The sequence below is a fragment of the Numenius arquata genome, chromosome 9 (genome assembly GCF_964106895.1).
Source record: "Numenius arquata chromosome 9, bNumArq3.hap1.1, whole genome shotgun sequence".
In the NCBI taxonomy this organism is placed as follows: Eukaryota; Metazoa; Chordata; class Aves; order Charadriiformes; family Scolopacidae; genus Numenius; species Numenius arquata.
Genome location: NC_133584.1, coordinates 30784313 through 30808104, shown reverse-complemented (window position 1 = coordinate 30808104; position 23792 = coordinate 30784313). Strand labels below are relative to the sequence as shown.

General features: G+C 39.3%; 1 protein-coding gene across 1 annotated transcript in view; it reads left to right on the top strand.

The window, feature by feature from the left end:
* Positions 1-656: 656 nt before the first annotated feature.
* COL19A1 (collagen type XIX alpha 1 chain) overlaps positions 657-23792 on the top strand; it is a 210647-nt gene continuing 187511 nt past the window's right edge. The window contains exons 1-3 of the mRNA XM_074153019.1: positions 657-750; positions 8901-8975; positions 9474-9573. Coding sequence (XP_074009120.1) covers positions 657-750; positions 8901-8975; positions 9474-9573 — 269 coding nt within the window. The remainder of the gene's footprint in view (positions 751-8900; positions 8976-9473; positions 9574-23792) is intronic.

The following is a 23792-nucleotide window of genomic DNA, read 5'->3' as shown; positions in this document are numbered from 1 at the left end:
TTTTCTGCGTTTCATTAAATTCATGTGTATCTATACATTGCAGTCGACTAAGAAAGAAACCCCGAGACTGTCTTTAGGGGATAAAAGATACGTTGTTGAAGCCAGACTATATTTTTGTGAGACATGAACTGTGAACTCCACGCCGGCTGCTCTAGGCACTTGTGTATTTTGCAAGGCAGAGACATAACAGACTTTGGTTTCTTTTGCATTTATACAGTTGTATGTTGTCCTTGTCTGATTTGAAGGCTACTTCAGCAGAGACACCAAAAAGTTAGGCTAATTACTTAAAATTGAAAACCTAGGAGAAAAATGAAAGAAAATTAGTCATTACTAATGAAATTAAAATTTAGTGCCTTTACAACTGATATCTCTGAGTTTATATTTCTAAGGTGTTAGTTCTGAGTTTAGTAAAGAGCTAAATGAGTATATTTATCATTTCTTTCTGAATTTACGTAAGTCTCTTTTTGTAACGCCTTAAAACAGATAAATGATACACTTTGCATGTGTAGAGCAACTTCCTCTTATCTTTACAGTCAAGAAATTCCTCTGTAGTTTTCTGATGGGGCGAGGGGAAAAGAGTAAGAAGACACTGTTCTGAATATGATTATTTTCTGTTTCAGTTTTGTAGCCGACTGTTCACATGTGTCCAGGGGGAGATGAAGTACGTTGGATGCTGCATAGTTTGGCTTTGTATGGCAGTCTTCCTCCTCCTTCCCAGTTCGACTTCTGTGGCTCTTGGTGACCAGACAGGTACTTCCATTTTTCTTGCCCATCACAGACAAAATGCGTAAATCCCAGCACTGAGCAAATGTCAACAAATAATGACAGTACGTGGAAAATAACCAGTATGAGCAGATAAAATTATACAAGATTATTCTTTTTTTGTCTCTTTTTTTAAAAAGTCTAGGTTTGAAGCAGTTCCAAAGCAGCCTTTTTGTTTCCTGTGTTTGGAAGATTCACGTTTGGAAGCAGTTGTAGTTCCTAGGAGTTGTGTTTTGTACTTTTCCAACTTACTGTGCAAAACAAGATTCTAAATCAGAGCTTGCAAAAATTTTGTAAACAAAATCATATGGCTTTCTTAGAGTAGATCAATGCTCACGTTGACCTAAACAACCTAATGCTCATGTTAACCTCACCTAAATGTAATACCCACACCAGGTCATACATTTCACAGATGTAGAGTTAGACAAAACCTTGTCCCTAAGAAGACAGGGGAAAGGAATATAGCAATTATCGTTTAACATAAAAACTGCTGCCCATCGTCTGCAAATCTTCTCATACTTCTCTCTTTTCTTATCTCTCTTACTGTCTTCACCTTATCTAACTCTCTCACATAAACTGTACATTGACTCTCCGGAGTGTGGTAAAGTCTATCTTAAAAGCACATCGCGTGTGCTTGTAGAATAAGGAGCTGTTGGTTTTCTAGGATTGCTCAGCCTCAGCACCTCAACTTTCTAGAATTTTCCTACAATTATTAGCAAGGATACGTGCTTGTTGTTATTTAACTAGAAATAAAAAGAGTTATTTTTCATTAATTCTTCTGGAAAATGGAACTTAGTAATGCTGTTTTTCCAGAAACATGATGAAAGATAGAAGCTATATATGTATAACAACTTTGAATCTCCATAACACATTTGAAACACGGGCCCAAGAAGTTTAAAAAGTCAATAACTACGATAGTAATCCTTTTACTACTTCTGGAAACAATAAATAGTAATATTTAGTAAATAATAAGTGTAATGTGTGGACTCTAAGGTAAGAATAATGCATTGTGAAGAGTCTGAATTTAAGTCAAAGATTTATTTGCCTTATATTTTTAGGGCAGCAAGGCTAAGTGCTCTACTGGTGAATAATTCTTAACCCCTGGGGGAGAGTGAGCCTGCATCGTAGCTGTGCAGTCATTTTCTTCAGCTGTCTGAAGGAAGCTTGCTGTCTTTTCTGCTGTTGCTTGATGATGAACCGTAGATGTGCTGAAGGTTCTCTAGTAATATAAGTTAATAAGTCTAAACTTCAGAAATTTTAAAATAAAATGCCAGAAAGTATCTTTTATATTCTTTTTTTATTTCCTAATGAAATGATGTCTTAGCAGAAGGTGGACCAGTAACAGAAGAATGTGACAGATACACTGAACTGCTAATAAAGTGTGTCTGAACTGTACGTTACATTCCGTTAGAACTTTGTGGCTAGGCAGCCAGCAGGGAAATCATAGTTTTCCTTAATCCGATTGCCACAAATGGATCAAATATGGGTCAAATTGAACCTCTGGGGAGAAAAGGAGAGATTGAACGCCTCCTGAGAACATGCAGTGTGCAATTCAGAGAGGCTTCTGCCGTCTGAGGTGATACAGGCAGATGGGGAGGAATTACAAGTAGTTAACTGTCAGCTTGAGCAGCTCTCCCGACAGCGGGAATAGGCTCAGAGTGAAGCCTTAAGTCGATAACAGGAAAGAGACTCTTCTAGAGACTGCAGGGATGGTTACCATCCAAAAAAGAAATACAAGCTGTAGACCAGAAAGCAGGAGGTGAGGAAGAACTGACTGTGCGGCGGCGCAGCAGTGAGGGGTACCGGCGTGTCTGCAAGCCTTCTGTGCGTCTCCCCCAGGCAGCCGCACCGATTACTCTGTGTTGTGAAGTTGTCTGGTTCCAGATTGATAATTTATACGCAGATGAATCTGTTACAAATTGGAAACACGCTCACTTCAAGAAGAGAGAAATATCTAACCTCTTCTTTTTTCTTTTTTCTTTTTTTTTCTTTTTTTCTTTCTTTCTTTCTTTCTTTCTTTCTTTCTTTCTTTCTTTCTTTCTTTCTTTCTTTTCTTTCTTTCTTTCTTTCTTTTTCTTTCTTTCTTTCTTTCTTTTCTTTCTTTCTTTCTTTCTTTTTCTTTCTTTCTTTCTTTTCTTTCTTTCTTTCTTTCTTTCTTTCTTTCTTTCTTTCTTTCTTTCTTTTCTTTCTTTCTTTCTTTTCTTTCTTTCTTTTCTTTCTTTCTTTCTTTTCTTTCTTTCTTTTCTTTCTTTCTTCTGGTTCTTCCTTGGCTCTCTGTTCTCTCCCATGTACCATTCTGTTTGGATCAGCATCTGCCCTTTAAGATCTGCCTAGGCAATCCTTTCGGGTTTCTTCCTTCAACAGCATACACATAGCATTTACTTCTCGCTGTGCTAATATGAAAGCTTTTCCAGCAAAGCTCATTTAGATGGGGTCTTGGATTATTGCACTTACATCCTGAAATTTCTTATCTGATCTACTTGAGTCTAAAGGAATGGCCTTCAAATGCAGGCAAAAGTGTAAATTAAAGTTAATTTGAAGGGCAGGGGGCAGAGGGAAGAAGTGCGTTGGGAAAGGAAATCTCTTGTGCAAGAGAAGGGATTAACGTGCATATGTAGGGAGATATTTCTGAGCTGGCATTCTGAGTATACTTTGGGACTTATTCATTGGGTCAATATCATAAAATAAATACTGGTTTTGGGAAAAAATGTCAGAAAGTGACAGAGTATGCTGGATCTTCTCGAAGCAGTCCTCCTTAGGCTCTGAAGATGTGCCAGTAACCATTAGATCCACATCAAGGATTTCTTTCAGTTCTCACTTGTCCAGAAGTTTTGATGTGCTAATCGTTCATCAGAAGGAAGCACTCGCTTCTAATGACAGAATACAGCAAATCTGAGGGAGAGAGTTCAGGAGTTCTCCACAACCATGTTTTTGATCTGACTTCAAGAATATTTTCTTCATGTTGTAAACTTGCATTTTTTTATTGTTGGGAACATTCGGTTTTGGAGTGTGGACATGAGCTCTTTCTGTAGTGACACATGAAGTTCTAACTTGATCATTCCTGAATGCTTCATATTAAGAATATTAGTACTCTCATTCCCAGATCATTGCTGCTTTTTGAACTTTCTTTTACAATTACTGTTTTTCAAAATCACTTGCTAACCCATGAAAAATGTAGTATAATCAAGGTCCGGGGGCTGTTGGACATGGTGAATTTCCATTGCCTTTTGACATGGAATGTGTTGTGAAAAGTATTTGCTCTAGATCATAATTTTAGATAGGCACTTTAAGCCAAATACAGTGAGTGGTTTCAAGTATGCAAATCAGTTCAGCTTTTTGGTTTTCATGTTTTAGTACAGCTAGATAATTCTTAAAATCAGGATAATGGCTCTACGGTAACTCTCATATATCATGTATTCACATTCTTAATATTTAATACTGAATATTTAATTTTGGATCCACAAACTATTGTTAGCAAGCATTGCAGTGTTTAAGCAATGCTGCCACCCTTGGATTCTTTGACTTGTAGTTAAATACTAAGTCTTCGTGGGCAGTGAATAAGGAGCTTTAGGTATGTAAGAACATGGTTCACGAAAGGCTGCATGCTGTAGAAAGCCACTTCAGCTAGAGAGTAAGTAGTACGTAAGAGAGACCCCCAGACCACAAAGGGGAACATTCTCGCAGTATGGATCCTGTAATCTATATCAGCCCAATTTTTGTATGGTAAGGTAACATACAAGAAAACAACTCCTACGGCCAAGATGGTCACCTGGGATACAAAGTCCTGTTTTTCACTACCTGCTGCTCTTCCTCATGGGAGAATCTAGTTCTGCAGGGTCTCCAGGATGCATAAGCATCCTAATCCTTGAAATCCGTTGGTATGGATTTCTTATTCCCGCCTGCCAAAGCTTTATGTTATTTACATATCCATCTACATAGTCACCAGACTTGGAGTTGACTTCTTTCCTATATCAACAGAACTGTAGATTGAGTCGCCTTCGTTCCTCTTTCTACGCTTGTCTTAATTGACATGTGTATTGTAATGCAACATTATGTGGCTTACAGAGTAAAAAAAAGGTAAAACAAAGCACATCTGATTTCTGGTGTTTCTATACATGAGGTTACAGGTACGTAGGAAATCTCAAATCTTGACCCTATTTGAAAGCAGGCCGCCTGGGTCTCCTTAGCTTCAGTGTGAGTAGTTTTGGGGTGGACTCGCAGGACATCATTGCTGACACCTGCAGGTATGATGCACACTCTGAAGAGGTTCCCTGTGCCTATATATTTGAAGCCTGATTCAGTAAAAGTGTGAGACAAATCCTGGCTAATACAGATTTCTGCCTGAGGCTTGAGTTCCACGTAGGATGTGGGTATATGTTAGGTGGGGGCTTTGCTGTTTGGCCACATTCATTTGGCCAGACATGCTTACTGATGGAAACTTCAGTGCCCTTGCAACACACACATCGGTGGTGTTAGGTGGCATCTGAAAACTTCACCTGAACAGAAAGTTCAATTATAAAACAGCAGATAGGTACTTATAGTGTGAATCTAGCCATTACAGGTTACACTTGATCTGGAGGAGCCAAGAGTGCTTGTTGGAAGCTACAGTTCCTAGCCAGGAAGTGCACACGAGATGTCTGTAAGAGTGAGACTGAAGCATGTACCGGAGTCTCCTCTGTCCTTGTTCGCACGGGAAGGAAAAACTGGGCATGGGGCCTAGATGGAAGCTGCAGTGTGCTTCAGCAGGTGCCCTGATCATTCCAGGAATTCAGAACATGCCACCGCGTGTTGCAGCAAAGTTTAGATGCAGCGCCATTACTTTAGTTTTGTTGCATAATGCTACTAGAAAATAAAAAAATTTCTTACTGGCATCTTATTGGAGAGAGAGAAGGTCAATGATGTGTGATATACCTGCTTGATTTGCAAAAATACATGTTTTCCAAATTATTAGGTTAACTTTATGATAATAAGCCTCCTACGTAAAACTCATTGATTTCTAAAGATTAAGGTCTGTAATTTGTCCTACAGATAGGCGATCTCATTAATTGATAGGTATGTTAACTTCAGCTTTGACATCACTATTTTAATATGAATTGTGGACTTCATTCCAGACAGACCCAGCTTTATCACGTGCAGAGCAATCTAGTGTATAAACATAAGCTCATTCTCTTTTAGTGCTTTGTTAGTTTTACAGTGATATGTTCTAACAGGGCAGGTGGGTGCATGGTTTCCATGCCTGGATTAGTGGTAAGAGTTTGTCTTGTTCTTTTTCTTTCCTAAATGTCTTTGTGTAGATCTCCAAATTCAGCTGCCAACAGGATGAAGAGGTAAGCTGGCTGTTTTGTCTCAGGCCACAGGAAATCTAAGGATCTGCCAGCAATAATGAAAATCTTGGAATAGATTGGAGAAAAATCTTTTTGACTATGCAAGCCATAACTGTAGAAAGAGTTTTCATCAATCTATAGCAATTAAAGTTCTCAGTATGGAGAGGTTTCGGTTTTGATATTTTAGAGTTTTGCCATATCTCTCTGGTAAAAAGAGTAACATTGGGCTAAAGGAGTGCATCGGCAGCGTGAGCTAGAAGAAGATTCATAGTAACCCTTTCCCTGTCCGGGAATATGGAATACAACCAAATACATAACACTCACACAGCCTGGCTACGTGGTGACTGTTACGCCACCGATAAAAATAGGTCCACAGTCCAGTCTACGGCATGTGAGGAATCGTTGCTATTGTCTTGATAACACAGAAATTAAGGCCCGAGTCTTTATTTGGGCTTGGAAGAAAGTGGCTAAGAGGGATAAACTAAAGCTCTCTAGTCTTTTGCCACTCAGCCCTCCTGTAAATTAATGCTGAAAAAGACCCAACAGTTGTTCCCAGGTTCTCTACAGCTTGCCACAGCAGTTCAAGGTAAAACCAGCAATAAGCCATATCTGGCTGCTCTTATTGTAAGTAAAGCAATTTAACCAGAAATGGCATCTTCCACATAGTCTTTATATATATACAAATATATATAAAAAAGCCTTGGTTAGAATACACATAGATTTAAGAAAAACATTTGTCAGTGTAGGTGTGACGTGCTATTGCAGCTTCAGCCGCATCAGGCTTCCTTTATGCCAGTGTATTTCTCGTGGCTATTTCTGTGTAAATCTACCATGACCACATCCCGTGTTCTCGAATGGCTATAGATAAAAGTCTATAGTTTAATAATCTGTAGGAGTGATGGAAGGCTGAGGTTTATAGATTAAATGGGTATCTAATGTGAGCCTGTTTCTGGCCCATAGCGTGTATGTGTGTATCAAATGGTGTATTGAAATTGCTATGTTAGTATGTAATTCCAGTGAATGCTTTTCACACTATGTAAAAATCCCTGCAAAACAAAATGATGAAAGATTTAATTTCGTTTTCGGAGGTTTCGCCATGATATTCGTCACAGTTCTGCATCTTTTCTGGGGAAAGGGAATTTACAGTGAGAAAGTGAGAATTGCTGTTGTTTTTAATCCATATGTTTCATCTCATTTGTTGTGAAACTTTATAGCTATCTATCTGTACAGGTAAATGTATGTATATACACATATTTATGTATATATATATATGAAGGAAAGAAAGAATACATTGTCTTAGTGCCTTAGAAATAAATCAATTAATTCACAATTGATGTTGCTTGTAATTGTAATTGTAGATTGCAATTTAGACATAAAGGACGTGGAACTTTGTGAATTTTATGAAAAAATGTCTTCCACCTGGTCTGTTCTTTAAGCAGTTGATGCAGTTTTCATTAACCATGTTGTCAGGAGGCATCTTTGCATGGATATCTATGTAATATTGATATCTATGTTATATCGATATCTGTGTAATTTAGTTTCACTTTTACTGCTTTTTTCCAATTAGCCATTCTTAATCCAGATCAAATACTGTAACGCATTTAATAGAATTTAAGAATTTTGAAGGCTAAAATGCTTTGCACGTTACTACAGAATGAATGACAAATTTCACCTGCTTTAAGATTACAAATATAGCTATTTTGAATGTCAACTTTCTCTCTGGATGCTCTTGGAAATTTTTAAATATAGGTGATTTCCAGGTTAGTGGTAGGACGCTCCTCCTCACTTTTTTCATTGAACTGCCACTTCTGAAAGCCCCTCGACCTTCACTGTTCAGCAGTTTCTGAATTGTTCAACCATCTTTTTTAGTTGCATCAGTGCAACATGGAGCTCTGCGCTTGATAAGCGCATGGGCCAAATCTTGCTTGTCATCTTCTGTTTGATAGTTTTATCAGGATTCAGCGGGGCTATCTGCAAAATTTGTTAAAGAGCGAGCCCTATTGCACAAAAGTGACATTTCTCTGTGCTTTCTTCTTAAAAGTGTGTGTTCCTGTGTGTATATATATATATAAGAAAAAGAGATGAAAGGACTTCATGCAAATAAGATACTGCATATTAATAATACGGTGTTTGGTGTAAGTGTTCAGTTAGTTTTAACCTTAGAATTTACCGTGTTACAGATTTTAGAACATTCTACTTGTCAGACTTAATCAACTGTAAAACTGCTTAATTTTTCAACCATTTTTTTTTCAAAATGTAAGTATTCCTTACATTGGTTTTTATATGATATGATTATATCCATGTTAATCCACATTTTGAAATTACTGCTCAGTGAAGTAACAATAGATTATTGTGATGATAATCAAGCATTTGTGCTTTATTGTTTCATGTTCATTAACAGGGTGAAAAAGAGATTTTTCGAATAATATAGCCAGAAATAAAAATAAACAAACAAACAAACAACCTCAGAATAGATGTTATTGCTTTATAGAGTATTGTAGATGGAAAGAGCTTGGTAAGAATTTAGTGTTTTCCTTCTGGTTATATTGTTCGCATGAGATTTGATCATAAACAGCTGAATTAATATGTGATAAGATTTGTATCTTTTTATATTATTAGAAGTGTAGTATGAAATCTGAAAAATCATTGCTCTTATTTATATTTTGCAATGTGGATTATTGCTGTTTTTCATATCCTAAAGAATCAAAGCAAAATAGTCCTGTTAATATTTCTGTCACTGTGGTGATGATTTGTTCGGATTCATTTTTCTTTGATAGAATGTTATGATAGATACTAAATTGTATTCTCTTGAAGGTGCCGTGTGTCCTTTAATGAAAACAGTTGTCCATCATCTCAAACATATCAACAGAGACAGTCTTGGTGTTTCAGGTAAATGACTGCATTAACATGGATATCTAAATGAATTAGCTAGTAGTGGATGTAATGACAGTCTGACTGAAGCTGGCTTTAAAACTGACAGGACAGCACAGAATGCCACTCCCGTGCTCCAAAAGCTTCTGTTATATTTGGGAAGGTGGGGTTCAAGTCAGAACATGTTGTTCTTGGAAAGTATTGATGCAAGTTCTGCAGCCACACTAGTTTCCATTGTTTTTCCCAAACATCCTTTGCTCTTATCAGTTCAGATGATAAAAGGAAATAACAAATGCATTTTTCAGGTTGCAAAGGCATCTACTGAGTGAATTTTGCACTGATAGTTTCTCTGTCAATAAAACAAATATTGGAAGTTTCTCTGACTTAAAGTATTGGTTTTCAAAATATCTTGTCAGTCTATACTCTAAAAAGTCACCAAGCATGCTAAAAGTCAGTATTTGCCTCCGTTTTTTAAATGTCATTAAATAAACTAAATCTTTCTATCATATTTCACAGGGTTTGATCTGGCACAAAGTTTTTCTTTGAGGCAAACATCATGTGGAGGGGAAAAACTGTGTTTTAAACTGGGAAGCGCGCCTCTCATCAGAGACACAAAGTAAGATACTACCTTCATCCTAAGTCTTTGAAAGACTGAGCTCAGACTAAATGCTACTCATGAACTGAAACACTGAGCAGTGTATTCAAAAGATGCCACAGAAAAACAAGTCTGTCTGTTTTCAGGCGATTTTATCTGTAACAGTTTTTTCTTGGGAAAGCATTTTGATTCATGTGTGGTTTTCTTCTGGAATCTGGAAGCATCTGGGTAGAAAGTTAATTGCAAATATCTTTTTCTAAAAACCTGCTTCTGATACTGAAAACTCTACTGTTTATACGTAAATATTTATAAAACAAAGGAAAAAAACAAAGAACTTGAGAACTTTCATGCTATGACAAGAAGCGTGATGCTAATCTTCCCTCAGTTGACTTGGCTGTCCTCTCTCATTGCTCCTGGCAGGATTAAAAAGAGAGAGAGTCACTATTTCCTTAAATTCTGTATTTTCATGATTTATTTTTTTTCCCCAGTGGAACAGGCATCTTGCCTTTGAGCAGCAACAGAATGGTGGGTACTCAGTGTAGAGGTGAAACTAGGCAGCATCCTGTCTTGATACAGAGTGGGATGAAAGGCAGAGACTGCATGGAAAATCCGAAGGAAGGTGAGAGAGAGTAAGGCACAATGGGATAGGATGCATTTAAGTTTGCATGGGGGCAAGGAAATGGCAAGAAGCAGTTAGGAATGTAGTTTCAAGTTGCCCGTGCTCAGTAGAGAGAGAGAGGATCATCTCAGAACTTCTTGGTTGAGATGTGCTCTGAATCACGGGGCTGTGGTTTCTGTACAACCTGTTCTTGCGATGATGAGGGAAGCAACTGTATTCCTATGTCTGCAGGTTGGGTATTCTCTGTTGCACGAGGTCTGGCTCCAGCTTGCCTAGGGAAGAAATCCGCCTGGCCCTTGGACTTCCCCTTCGGTTGGATCCTGGGCAGAGCTGAGAGGGGCTGTGGGCAGTGTGAGGCCTGGGGACAGGGAGAAGAGAGGAATCAGAGCCACCCAGACACAAACCAAAGTCACATTTGGGAGAGGAGCATGATTAAGGAAATAGGACCTAAATATTCTGTATTACTAGATAGACTCTGAGCTTTTCTGAAGTATTAAATACTATAAATTCTAAAATGGCTAATTTTAAAGAGTAAACCTGGAAGGCAGGTGGTTTGGCTCTAATGGTCTCTTGCTTCTCATGTTCCTCTCCCTCCCCGTTGTTTTCTTCTGTGTATCCTCATTAAAGAAAAACTTAAGAGAAGATCTTTCCAGTTTTCCCTAAAAATATGCATGTCTAATGGATGAAACTGTAGCTGGATGAAGCAGCTGAGATGATTATTAATAAAATGCATAACAGTGCTAATGTATGAATAAAATTAGGGTGAAATTATTATCATGTTATTGATGTTAATAAGGTACAAGATAAGCTTTTCTGTCAGCCTGTTGTGGACGTAAATAGTACCTCTTACATATAGCTCCCTGAACAAAAAAGGGTTAAAGGTATTTTCAATAACATTCAAGCATTGCAGAATTTCGATTAAATCCTAATTGTTCATGGAGGTAGCCTTGCTCATGATTTTTTAACCTTTCTTCACAGACAAATGCATGTCATAATTAACAACAGAATTTACTTTTTTAGTCAATATGTTGAATATATAATAGGTTTCTGTAGTTGAGATAACACTTCAGACAAGATTTTTTAAAAACTATTTGCTTAAAGTATTTTTGATAGTAAGGGCAGAGGACAGTGGGGAGCACAGAGTCGGATTTTGACATGGTAGGTTTACAGTGAAGGATAGGAACTGACTTATCTGTCATCAAACCTTACGATTTACTTTATCTCAGTTATCCATGTATGATATTTTGTAATATATTCTTTTTATCTAAATCTCCTTCTCTTACACCATGTCAGATTGTGTGGTTAAATGCACAGAGGCTTTCTGCCTCAGAAAATACATTAGTAGATGTGGTGTGCAGTAAGGAGCAGGACAGTGTTTGTTATCTGTCCTGCAGGAAACTGAGAGTATCTGATTAAGCTGACTAGCAAGTATCAAGTAACTTGGCACATCTCTTCTTGCATTTCATTCATTCAGTTGTAGTGTGGGTAATAGAAAGCTATGCTGTGCCATTTTTCTTGTGTGATGCCATTTTGGTTTTTTCAATGGACCTGGAGTAGTGTCGCACCTATTTATATGTGGTAAATAATTTACAACGCAGTGTCAGCTTGGGAAGTTGATTATGTCTATTTATGTTGGATTTCAGTTATATCTCTTATCTTTACCTCTTGTTGTGAGGCAGTTCTGTACATATTTTCTCCTGTGACAAGAGGTCCTTAGCTTTTCTTCTGCTCCACATAAATGGCTATTAAATATTAATTTAATTCTAATCTATTAATATTTCCAGGATTAAAGAGTGAATTATTAAATTAAAATTTTAATTAAATTAAAATTAAAATTTTAATTAAAATTATTAAATTAAAATGAAAATACTGTGAGTTACGTATTGCAGTTCTTACGTGGACTTTAATACAGTTATTCCCGGGCAAAGTACTATAAATGAGCCTTTGAATCCTAAAGAAATCACAGTAAAATAGAGTTACACAGAAAATCTAATTTTATAGTCGTAATAATAGTAATTGTGTAATGTTTCAATTTTATTTCACGGAATCACAGAATGCTATGGGGTTGGAAGGGACCCCTGGAGATCATTCAGTCCAACTCCCTGCCAAAGCAGGTCCACCCAGAGCAGGTTGCACAGGAACGTGTCCAGGCGGGTTTTGAATGTCTCCAGAGAAGGAGACTCCACCACCTCCCTGGGCAGCCTGTTCCAGGGCTCTGCCACCCTCAAAGTGAAGAAGTTCCTCCTCATGTTTAGATGGAACTTCCTATAGGATCATAGAATCAGTTGTCTAGGTTGGAAGGGACCTTTAAGATCATCTAGTCCAACCACCAACCTAACTCTGATAAAACCCATCACTAAACCATGTCTCTAAGCACTATGTCAACCCGTCTTTTAAATACCTCCAGGGTTGGTGCCTCAACCACTTCCCTGGGCAGCCCATTCCAAGGCTTAATAACCCTTTCAGTGTAAACATTTTTCCTGATATCCAATCTAAACCTCCCCTGCTGCAACTTCAGACCATTTCCTCTGGTCCTGTCTTTATTCCCTTGGGAGAAGAGGCCAACACCCACCTCTCTACACCCTCCTTTCAGGTAGTTGTAGAGGGCAATGAGGTCTCCCCTCAGCCTCCTCTTCTCCAAACTAAGCATGCCCAGTTCCCTCAGCCTCTCCTCATATGAGTTGTTCTCTAGACCCCTCACCAGCTTGGTGGCTCTCCTCTGGACACGCTCCAGCAGCTCAATGTCCTTCCTGTAGTGAGGGGCCCAGAACTAAACACAGCACTCGAGGTGAGGCCTCACCAGTGCCCAGTACAGAGGCACCATCACTGCCCTGCTCCTGCTGGCCACGCTATTCCTGATACAGGCCAGGATGCCGTTGGCCTTCTTGGCCACCTGGGCACACTGCTGGCTCATGTTAAGCCGGCTGTCCACCAACACCCCCAGGTCCTTTTCTGCTGGGCAGCTTTCCAGCCACTCTGCCCCAAGCCTGTAGCGCTGCCTGGGGTTGGTGTGACCCAAGGGCAGGACCCGGCACTTGGCCTTGTTGAACTATGTTCAAGTTTGTGCCCGTTCCCTCTTGTCCTGTCACTGGGCACCACTGAAAAAAGACTGGCCCCATCCTCCTGACACCCACCCTTTAAGTATTTATAGGTGTTGATCAGATCCCCCCTCAGCTTTCTCAAAGCTGAGAAAAAGGAAAGAGAAAAAGCTTTCTCTCTTTCCTACAGACTAAAAAGACCCAAGTCCCTCAGCCTCTCCTCCTAAGAGAGATGCTCCAGGCCCCTCATCATCTTTGTCGACCTTTGCTGTACCCTCTCCAGCAGTTCCCTGTCCTTCTTGAACTGGGGAGCCCAGAACTGGACCCATTGCTCCAGATGGGGCCTCACCAGGGCAGAGCAGAGGGGCAGGATGACCTCCCTCCACCTGCTGGTCACACTCTTCCTGATGCACCCCAGGATGCCATTGGCCTTCTTGGCCACAAGGGCACATTGCTGGCTCATGGGCATCCTGTTGTCCACCAGGACTCCCAGGTTTTTTTCCTCAGAGCTGCTCTCCAGCAGGTCAGCCCCCGATTTCGTTAAACACGTTATGGAGTCAGATTTTGTTATCTCGTTTAACACGTACTGCCTATGCAGCGTTCTCCGGTTTGGCACAGAGCTTGCTGACAAGAGCAGCGCAGGTCTTTGTGCTGACAGCAACTCCTTTGGGTCTGCCAGCAGAATTCACTACTTCTGGAGTTGAAGCCTTTTAGGCTAATCTTTGTTTTCTAGTTGCCTTAAGAGTAATAGCAGTATGCTGAAATAATTTCACTGTCCCTCTCTAAAGATGCATCAGATGTCAGTTGTCCCTCTTTCTCACTTTTCTGGGTTGCTGGTGGGCCCTTTTTTCTTCTCCTCTGAAAGCGCCAATAAAGGAAATAGTAAGTTGATTTCGGCAGAGTTTCAGAATGTTTTTGAAATGGAATGGATGTTTATGATTAGCAAATCTTAATGGCACAGTCGTGGCTTTCTTATTTTGTCGTTTGTTTGGCGTGACAAACCATATTAATTTAGTGAAGAGATTATCGTCGCTGGCTGTTAAGTGATCTCAGAGTTACAGCAGTTGGAATTACTCTCACAACTTTTTTAGGAATTCTTCCCCTTTCGGTGTAAGATACTGCAAAAGAGCTTGGATTTTGACTGTATTTGGAGTGCTGAGCTCCATCAGCAACGCTGTCACTCTGCTGCCAGGAGAGCTCTGGCCATATTTCAGAGAAAGTGTTTCACCACTTCGTGATGTCTAGTTACTGGATGCAGAAATACTGTTCCCACTTCTGCTGGTATATTCCAGGCTTGAGGGTTCTTTCTGCTAAGTACAGAATTCGATGATGAAAGAATATTTATTTGTTTTTTTGTTTATTTTTAATGCTAACCTTTTTAATCACAAAAAATGCATCGGGAATTGCACTTTCTAGAGCACATCGAGTGAGCCAATTTCTGTGCTTGGCCTTTTCATAGCTAGCACTTTGCTCCCCAAAGGCACCTATCTCTGGGTGGCTTTGCGACCATTTACTTTACTGTATATTCTCTGGTTGTATCTGCTAAGACTTCTTTCTTCACCAAAATAATAAATACCAAGATCCTTGCATACGACTTCAGCTGTCAGTCAGTGTCCACATGGGCATGACTTCTGATTAGCTTTGGACAGGGCATGTCTTTTGGGCAGCAGAGGCAGGTTCAGCAGTCCTCTTGAAAAATAATATCAAGATATATACCTATTTCTTAAAGGCAGTATAGAATGGATAGATGTGAACTTCACCAGTTTCCAAAGATTTAATCGAAAACTTTTAAAACATCTACTGAAAAGAGCAATGAGGTGTCACCCCTATTTGGTGACGGTGGTTACAGTGACGCTAACCAGCTTTTATCTGTGCTTACACAAAGTCCTGCTAACCTTTGGTCTATTAAAATATTACATAATTATGTAAGAAACCACCTCTCCCTTCCTCTATATGGAGTATTTATTTGAGGTCATTTGAGCTGTTGGAGCCAACAATGCTAAGACTGAAATGTCTGGTATTTTGGTTGCAGGGTATTTTCAAGAAAAGGGCCTTGTCTCTGGAATTTGCTTCCGGAGTGTGTGAGCCTAAGTTCAGTGTGAGCCCTCGTGCTTTCTTCAAGGTCTTTCAAAGTAGTGGATCAGAAGCTGCAGTGATACAGTCTTTCTGATTCTGGTTGAAAGGTACTGAAACTGTGTACTTTGTGCTTATTTCCAGAAACTCGAAAACTTATGGCATTTTATAAATTAAAAATAAGGATAGTACAGGGAGTACTGTTAAAAGAACAAATTGGAACTGTACCTACCAATTATTTCATTTCATAACTAAGGTGAAAACTGGGGCCTCTTACCATGAAAAATGATAGGACAATGCTGCTTTTAAAGAATGAAAACATGTAAATGTCTTTTTCTGCATATTTGGGCTTGTTTCTACCTGACAATTTACAAGAAATATGGCAAGATCTTTTTATAAAATTTAAAATTCAGCCATTAACTAATTAAAGTTAATTGTTATATTGGGCTTGAATCATCCTATAATTTGACATGCAATTTACTATGCAGAAAGAATTGGGAAAGCAAAAGTAAGGAAAGATAGGTGGCAGAGGGGAAGAGTATATATAAAAATGTATAGTACTTCACAGAATCACAGAATCATGGAATATTTTTGGTTGGATGGGACCTTTGAGATCATCGAGTCCAACCAACAAAAAAAAAAAAAAAAACCACCCAAAAAATCCCAGAACACCAAACACCAAAACCAAACCAAACCAAACGCCCACAACACACCCACAACCACACACCACCCTTCCCACAAACAGACACAAACCAAGAATCTCGGGCACTAGAGCATGCCCTGAAGTGCCATGTCTACACGTTTCTTAAATACCTCCAGGGATGGTGACTCCACCACCTCTCTCGGCAGGCTGTTCCAGTACCTGACCACCCTCTCAGTAAAGTAATTCTTCCTAATATCTAATCTAAACCTCCCCTGCTGCAACTTCAGACCATTTCCTCTGGTCCTGTCTTTATTCCCTTGGGAGAAGAGGCCAACACCCACCTCTCTACACCCTCCTTTCAGGTAGTTGTAGAGGGCAATGAGGTCTCCCCTCAGCCTCCTCTTCTCCAAACTAAGCATGCCCAGTTCCCTCAGCCTCTCCTCATATGAGTTGTTCTCTAGACCCCTCACCAGCTTGGTGGCTCTCCTCTGGACACGCTCCAGCAGCTCAATGTCCTTCCTGTAGCGAGGGGCCCAGAACTGAACACAGCACTCGAGGTGAGGCCTCACCAGTGCCCAGTACAGAGGCACCATCACTGCCCTGCTCCTGCTGGCCACGCTGTTCCTGATACAGGCCAGGATGCCGTTGGCCTTCTTGGCCACCTGGGCACACTGCTGGCTCATGTTAAGCCGGCTGTCCACCAATACCCCCAGGTCCTTTTCTGCTGGGCAGCTTTCCAGCCACTCTGCCCCGAGCCTGTAGCGTTGCCTGGGGTTGTTGTGACCGAAATGCAGGACGCGGCACTTGGCCTTATTAAACCTCATCCCATTGGCCTTGGCCCATTGATCCAACCTGTCCAGATCCCTCTGTAGAGCCTTCCAACCCTCAAGCAGATCAACACTCCCACCTAGTTTGGTGTCATCTGCAAACTTACTGAGGGTGCACTCAATCCCCTTATCCAGATCATCAATAAAGATATTAAACTTACATTGAAACTACTTACTTAAACTTACATACTTACATTGAAAGCAGACTGTGAGGGAACAGAGAGCACAAAAAACATTTTACTTATTCCACTGGTTGTAGCGAATCTGAATTCTGTGATCTCTGGTGTGCTCCCCGGCCAGCAGAGCACTTAATGTGGCAGCAATTCATACCAGTTGAATTGGTAAGAGAATGTTGGATGAAGCAAACTGTTTCTTTTCCTTTTTTTCCCCCAGCAGTGTTGTTCTTGCCGTGAAGCACTTGCAGAGAAAGGGAAGGAGCTTTAGGGGGTTGTGTACTTTAAGGGCACTAGTCCACAACGGGAGTGTGCAGGAGACCAGCAGTGTTTGTGTAGGGGGCAGCCTGCCATTAGCTTAAGCAAACCCTGAAATTGCACCTTCGGTTTAATGGTTTAACCTGCCCAGCTCTCCAGAATTGGGGAACAATTCTGTTGTTCTGATTAAAACAATGGCAGTACCTAAGCAATTTAACTTTTGCTATATACTCCTCTATAGAATTCCTTTTTATTTTCATCCCATGTGGATACCAAAACTATTTTTCAGTTTTCATATTGAATAAAATAGCAAAATTTAAAACATACCCTGGCACAGATACCACAATTGCTAGACAAAATTACTGTGTGACTAGATTTCTAGATTCAGCATAAGTGATTTACCTGGACATTTGCCTATGGCCCTTGGTCAAAACATTAGACACAAATTCTGCCCTAGGTTGTTCCATTTACTGTTATATTAGCTGAAGAGAGCCTTAAGTCATGCCGGACTGTGGGGAACTTTCACAAGACTATGCGTGTCTTTTACTCTCTGCCAAACATGCTGACTTTTAAAAGGTTTGTAATGTTGTCTTGTTTTTTCTTGGCCATCATTTTTGAAGAAAAAATTCCCCCAAAAATGAACGCAAGATAGATTTGCATACTCCCTATTGGTTTACAGTACTAAGTTTGTAACAAGACCTGTGTTTGATAAGAATACGAGTCAGAATAGACTTAGAACAAAAATAGAGTTGCAAAATTAATACAATTGAAGTTTCTTAGAAATCCAGAGTAAATACAACAATGTTATATGCAGCCACTGAGAATTCAATGAAATGTACTGGATATAATGCATGCAGCTGAAGATAGACTGTAGCCTCCATATGTTGTAGTATAAAATTAGAGATTGAAAGATCATTTATCAGTTTTGCTGATTGGGCTGAGAGGATTCAAGTGTTTTTGTACAATGCATATAATTTCTCCAGCTGAAGCAGCAGCGCCATGTGCTTCAGAAGTCATTTATTTGCAGACTGAAAAAAAATCTCAACCTGTAATAAATCAGATTTTTTTTTTCTGGCTTTTGTGATTTAACACTTTGTGAAATGTAGCTGTCAGGCATTCCTCTTCTTTAAAGCTGTACCTACAAAAAGATGTTTGTGCTGATACATCTGTGTCTATGCTGGGGCTTTGTTGCTTAAAGATGTCATAGATATATCATTAACTTCCTCCACCTTTCCTCTGAGTTTTTAGTTTTTCTATCTAAAAATAGTTCATGGGCCCTCCCACAGTGAAACTGCCTGGTGCTTTTTTCATTACACTGATTTTCATTTATTTTCAGTTGGTTGTGAAAGATTTTTTGGCCTCTAGCATTTCTCTGTAGTTAGCTCTTTGTGTTTTTTTATCATCGTGCCATAAAACATTATTTATTTATGGAGATAAATTGCCAAACTTTTAAAAATACTTCTTTAATTTTGCATGAACAATACAGTCCATGCCCTGGATTTTTCACTTGGAGGCCTCCGTATCAACTTGATTTCAGTCATAAGCTTACAGAGTTTGCTGATTGCAGTTTTGTCTCCAGTGAATATTTGTCATGTTACAAACTCATTTCAAAACTTGGAATGACTTCGTGAACTTCAACATGAAGAACAGTCTGTAATCTATAGAAACTAAGTCCTGTTCTACAGATATTGGTGTATTAACAGAACCACGTGCAAGAGATCATGTTATTTTTGGATTTAGTCAGTGATTAGTTGCAGAATCTCAGAATTCTATTTAAAAAAATCCTAAAAATACTCTGAGATTGAGCATGACAACACAGGTTTTGGATAACTTGTTGATCATTCCTCATATGGCATTAGGCTTTTAATTGTCGTAGGAAAATGCATATATCTTTTATTTTAGAGATTCGGCTGCTACTTTTTTGCTACACCCATAATAGCACTGTTTATGTTCAAGTCCTTGATAAACTTCCATTTATCTCTTTTATTCAGTTTTCTCTGTGAACTCTGCTGAGAGTTTAGTAAGATGTTCATAATCTATGGTGAGCTGTGTTGATTACTAAAATGCTATTGAATGCGTATAAAATAGCAATGGCTATTTTATTACTATTATTATGGCTATTTTATGAAATGTGAAGTTTGCTTTGGACTGTTCCTGAGAAGTAACTACATGGAGAGCATCATCAAGGTGCTGTGACTCCATGCACCTTATTTTTTATAGAATCATAGAATAGTTTGGGTTGGAAGAGATCTTTAAAGGTCATCTAGTCTAACCTCCCCTGCAAAGAGCAGGGACATTTTCAACTAGATCAGGTTGCTCAGAGTATCATCCTACCTGACCTTGAATGTTTCCAGGGATGGGGCATCTACCACCTCCCTGGGCAACCTGTTCCAATGTTTCACCACCCTCATCATAAACAATCTCTGCCTTATCTCTAGCCTAGATCTACCCACTTTCAGTTTAAAACCATTACCCCCCATTATTTTACTGGATCTGTCTCTAAGTGAGCAGTTCAGAATGCTAGATGACAGTTTAAATTAGTCTATGAAACTAAACAAAAAAAGATAATAGTATTCACCAGGAGTGCATACAATAGCAGGAACTCTTTGCCAAGATTTGGGGGAAAGAAGTGCACTCGCAGGACCACTTCTTGCACTCAGGACCCTCCATGATGGATGCTTACTTTGAAGTACAGCACATCAATTGCAGCATTAAATTATTAGTGTTGCACAGGATTGACATGTAGCAGCTGACTTGCAGGATTTGTAGTTAATGCTCACTCATTTTATAGGTAAAGGTGTTACTTGGAAACAAGGTGTTTTGGGAGGGAAGTCTTCTAATGTAGTAGGTTATGGGTTTGTTGTTTTTTTTTCAAATATCTCCTGTGAAATTAAGTCACTGAGAATTGAGAATGTTTAACATAAGATGTTTTATTCCTGTATGAACTATGGACAATATGTGGTAAAGACAGTAACTCGCAAGAATAATTATATGGACAGAGACATTGGAAGAAAATGTACCGCAACATAGAATATAAGTTGTAGTGATATTTCAGTAATGAAATAGTATTGTGATGACTTCAATGTCTGAAAATGTTAGACGCAAGAAATGCCATCAGACTTCTATGTTTCCTCAAAAAGTAGCATACACTTTGAAATGGTTTCTTACTTTTTATAGGTTACTTTCCATTCCACAGGGCTTTCTTTTAATTTAGGAAGTGATAAAAGATTGTATTGCTGTTAGTGTGTGGAGAGAGATATGCTATGCTACCAGGAAATTACATAATCTTAAGACTGGTTTGTTGTGAAAGTGCTAGGAGCACTAAAAAAACATTTTGTGATAGCTGATATGATTTCATGGAAAGGAAAAATCATGACTCTTTAACTGGTTGGAGTTGTTGAAAGATTGAAGAGTTATAACACAGCCTCACTTCATTGCTCTTCTTAAGGACCAATTAGTGCTACTAATATGAATCCATATTATGGCTAAGATTACACTTTTTACAGCATCCTAACTTTTGTTGTTGCAATTACATGTCATCTCTTTAAAGAGCTTATGTTGGATTGATCTTGTTCTCATACACAAGTAAATGTGTACTCCTGTCCAACTGGCTCCAGCTGGCCCTGCCTGACCAGGGGCAGTTGGACCAGATGATCTCCAGAGGTCCCTTCCAACCCCAATCATTACGGGATTCTGTGATTCTATTACAGACTATGCTGTTAATGGATTTTCTTCCTTGAGAATACAATGCAAAATATTGGTGATTATAGTGATATTTTCTTTACTGTCATAGCTCTTCCACACTTCATCTACTACCCTGAGGTTTGTAGTAGATAATATGATGTTCCTAGAATTTTCATCAGCCGTAAAGATTTCAATCTTAATATTGAAAATGAAGATCATTGTTCATTTTAGTTCTTTTACATTCACACACAGGTTAGGTAGATGATTCAGCCTCAAATTAGGTTATGGTTAATGGATAAGCATGCATTGTTTTAATGCAAAGATTTTGTACTGTGTAGCCTTCGCTGTTTTGAGAAAAGTTTCTTAATTCCCAGCATATCAAGCTTCCTTGTTTGGATATAAGACATCTGGTCTGTTTCCCCAGCCTGAGAAGACTTCCTGGTAGCATCCAGTGTTCTTTCAAGTTGGGTTTGGTGGGGTTTTTTGATATGAAGCTTAGAAGAAATCCAAATAGAAGTTCATTGACTTACTCAAACTACCACTGCTTGAAGCCTTCCTTCGACACCTTGGGCCTAATGCAAAACTCTAACTCTCTTTACAAGTTTTTTTTTTTGTTTCTCTCCCATCCCTTTAAAAAGAATACCTGGCCATTTCGCAGCTGGGTCTGATAGTAACGGGGTTAGCAAGTCGCAGGTCCTTGACCCATCCTGTTAAACATAGTTACGACTTAGCAGATAGCAATGCAATGTTGATATTTTTTAGCTTGATATATTTTAACCTCATCAAATCTGTAACTTAAAAATCTCATTATTACAGAAAGTGTAGCAGATGCAGGCTAAACTGTATGTATACTTTTTTTTTTCTTACATTAGAACCTCATTTCTAAGTCCTAACAGAAAAGTGGTAATTTCCAGTTTCTGAAAATGCTATTGTCTTCCTATGTGATGCAAATTAATTTTTTAAATCTTTTGTTTTCCATATTCATTCACTTAGAATCCATGAATGTTAACAGGTTTTACAAACTGTAAAAGAGCACAACTAATTATTCTTCAACTTGTAAGCAGAACACCAGGCCTAAATATTTGTAGACTAGGCATGCTGTGTGTGTGGGGTGTCAAAGCCAAAGCATGTTCTCTCTCTGTAGATTCACTCTTGCAGCTGACAGAGCTACTTATTTCAGTTCAGCCCTTGGTATCTGGTATCATTTAACCTTCTTTCCTACTCTGTTCTCTTCTGTTGGTAACTTAATCTTCACCTCTTATACCTTCTTTTTTAGGGGAGATCAGCTGGAACCAAGAGGGGTAGATATATCCATCTGTAACAGAGTTGTAGGCTGTAGTACCTTCAGTGTTGCCTGCACCTTTTCTCTCAAGCACTTCTTAGCATGGCCTTTAGCCTGGAATGAATTTGTTTGTAGGCAGTCCTGCACGATGATGATGAGGAGACTAGTTATCCAAGCAATTATTTGAGGAGGTTATGAAAAAAAGCATCCCTGAGTTTGGTTCAGCTGCACTCCATACAGCAGTCCCTTAGCTCTGCCCTTCCACTGCCAGCCGTGCTGTTACGTTCACTGTGATCCCCCAGCATTTTCATCAGAGGGATGCTGGCCTGCAAGATGGGCTGCCTCTTACCATCAGCCAGGGTTGTCTAGGACCTGGCAGAACAAACCAGGGAAGGAAGGGGTGAGCCTGTTCCAAGTGCAATCAACAGTTTACTTTGTTAGCACTTGTTCCATTGATTCATTGTAAAAAGCTACCAAAAGTTTGGGATGGGGGTGGGGGAGACTAAACAGGAAGAAATGGAGAGTTCTAAGGAAACAACGCATTTAGGCTGGGTAGCACGATGTCATGCAGAAACACCCAAGGTAGCTCTCACAAGACCAGCGTGAGAAGTAGGAGGCTGCAAGTCTCTCAGCCTGCAGCTCAGCTGGAGCTGGCTAGCCCTCCTGGGTACCAAACTAAAAAGGCAGTTCTGTTTCCGGAATCAGCTAGCATCTCTAAATGCCTGTACAAATGTCTCTACAGTGAAGGTAAACTGGTTGTGAAAACCTCCAAGGAGAGATGGATACTTAGATTTCTTCCTCCTCTAGTGAAGACTATATGGATAATATAGGCCAAGAAAAGAGAAACATCATTCCTGATTTCCTCCCTCTTTTCCAAAATATGAAGTGCATCATCTGTCTACAGACTGAAATGATCATGGCCTTCAATAGACAAATCCTCTGTTGTAGTCTGCGTTTTCTTTGCTTTTCCAGACAACAGCAACCACTGAGATCTACAAATAATTAACACTGTACCATAGATCTTCCTTCAGGGTAGGAAGCATGTAAAAATGCACGCAGAGCCATTTTCGCTGCCAGTTGACTTTCAGAGGTTACAGTAATTATTTTTTTCTCTAACATCTTCAGAGCGTTTCTTGCTCAGCAGAATAACTCCATCCCACTGTAGATAATCATATTTAGTGTAAGGATTTAATATCTCATTGACTTCAGAGACTGCCAAATAACAGACTAACAACTAATTCTGTTGTCTTTTTTCCATTTCTGGGAGCAAACTAGAAGGACTACATGAATTATAGAGCTGCTCATAAAATGTCTAAAGACAGACACAGAGGTAGATGTTAAAAGAAGTATGTAGAGTCCCTTTAAAAGCATTTAAGTTCACATCCTCTTCTCTTGATGGTTGCCACACTTTAAAAAAAAAAAATACCAAAAGTACCATAATTGGGTTTGAGGACATTAAGCACAGCAAAATGGACTTGAGAGACCATGTAAAAATGTCAAAAAGCTTGGCACAGTTCTCGAATTACTTGAGAAAATTTAAACCTCTGCCATTCGTTTAAGCAAGTCTTAGCTTTAAATTTTATCCAAGTCTGTATGTTATAAGACAATCACAAAATCACTGAAGAAACAGACAATCACGCTTC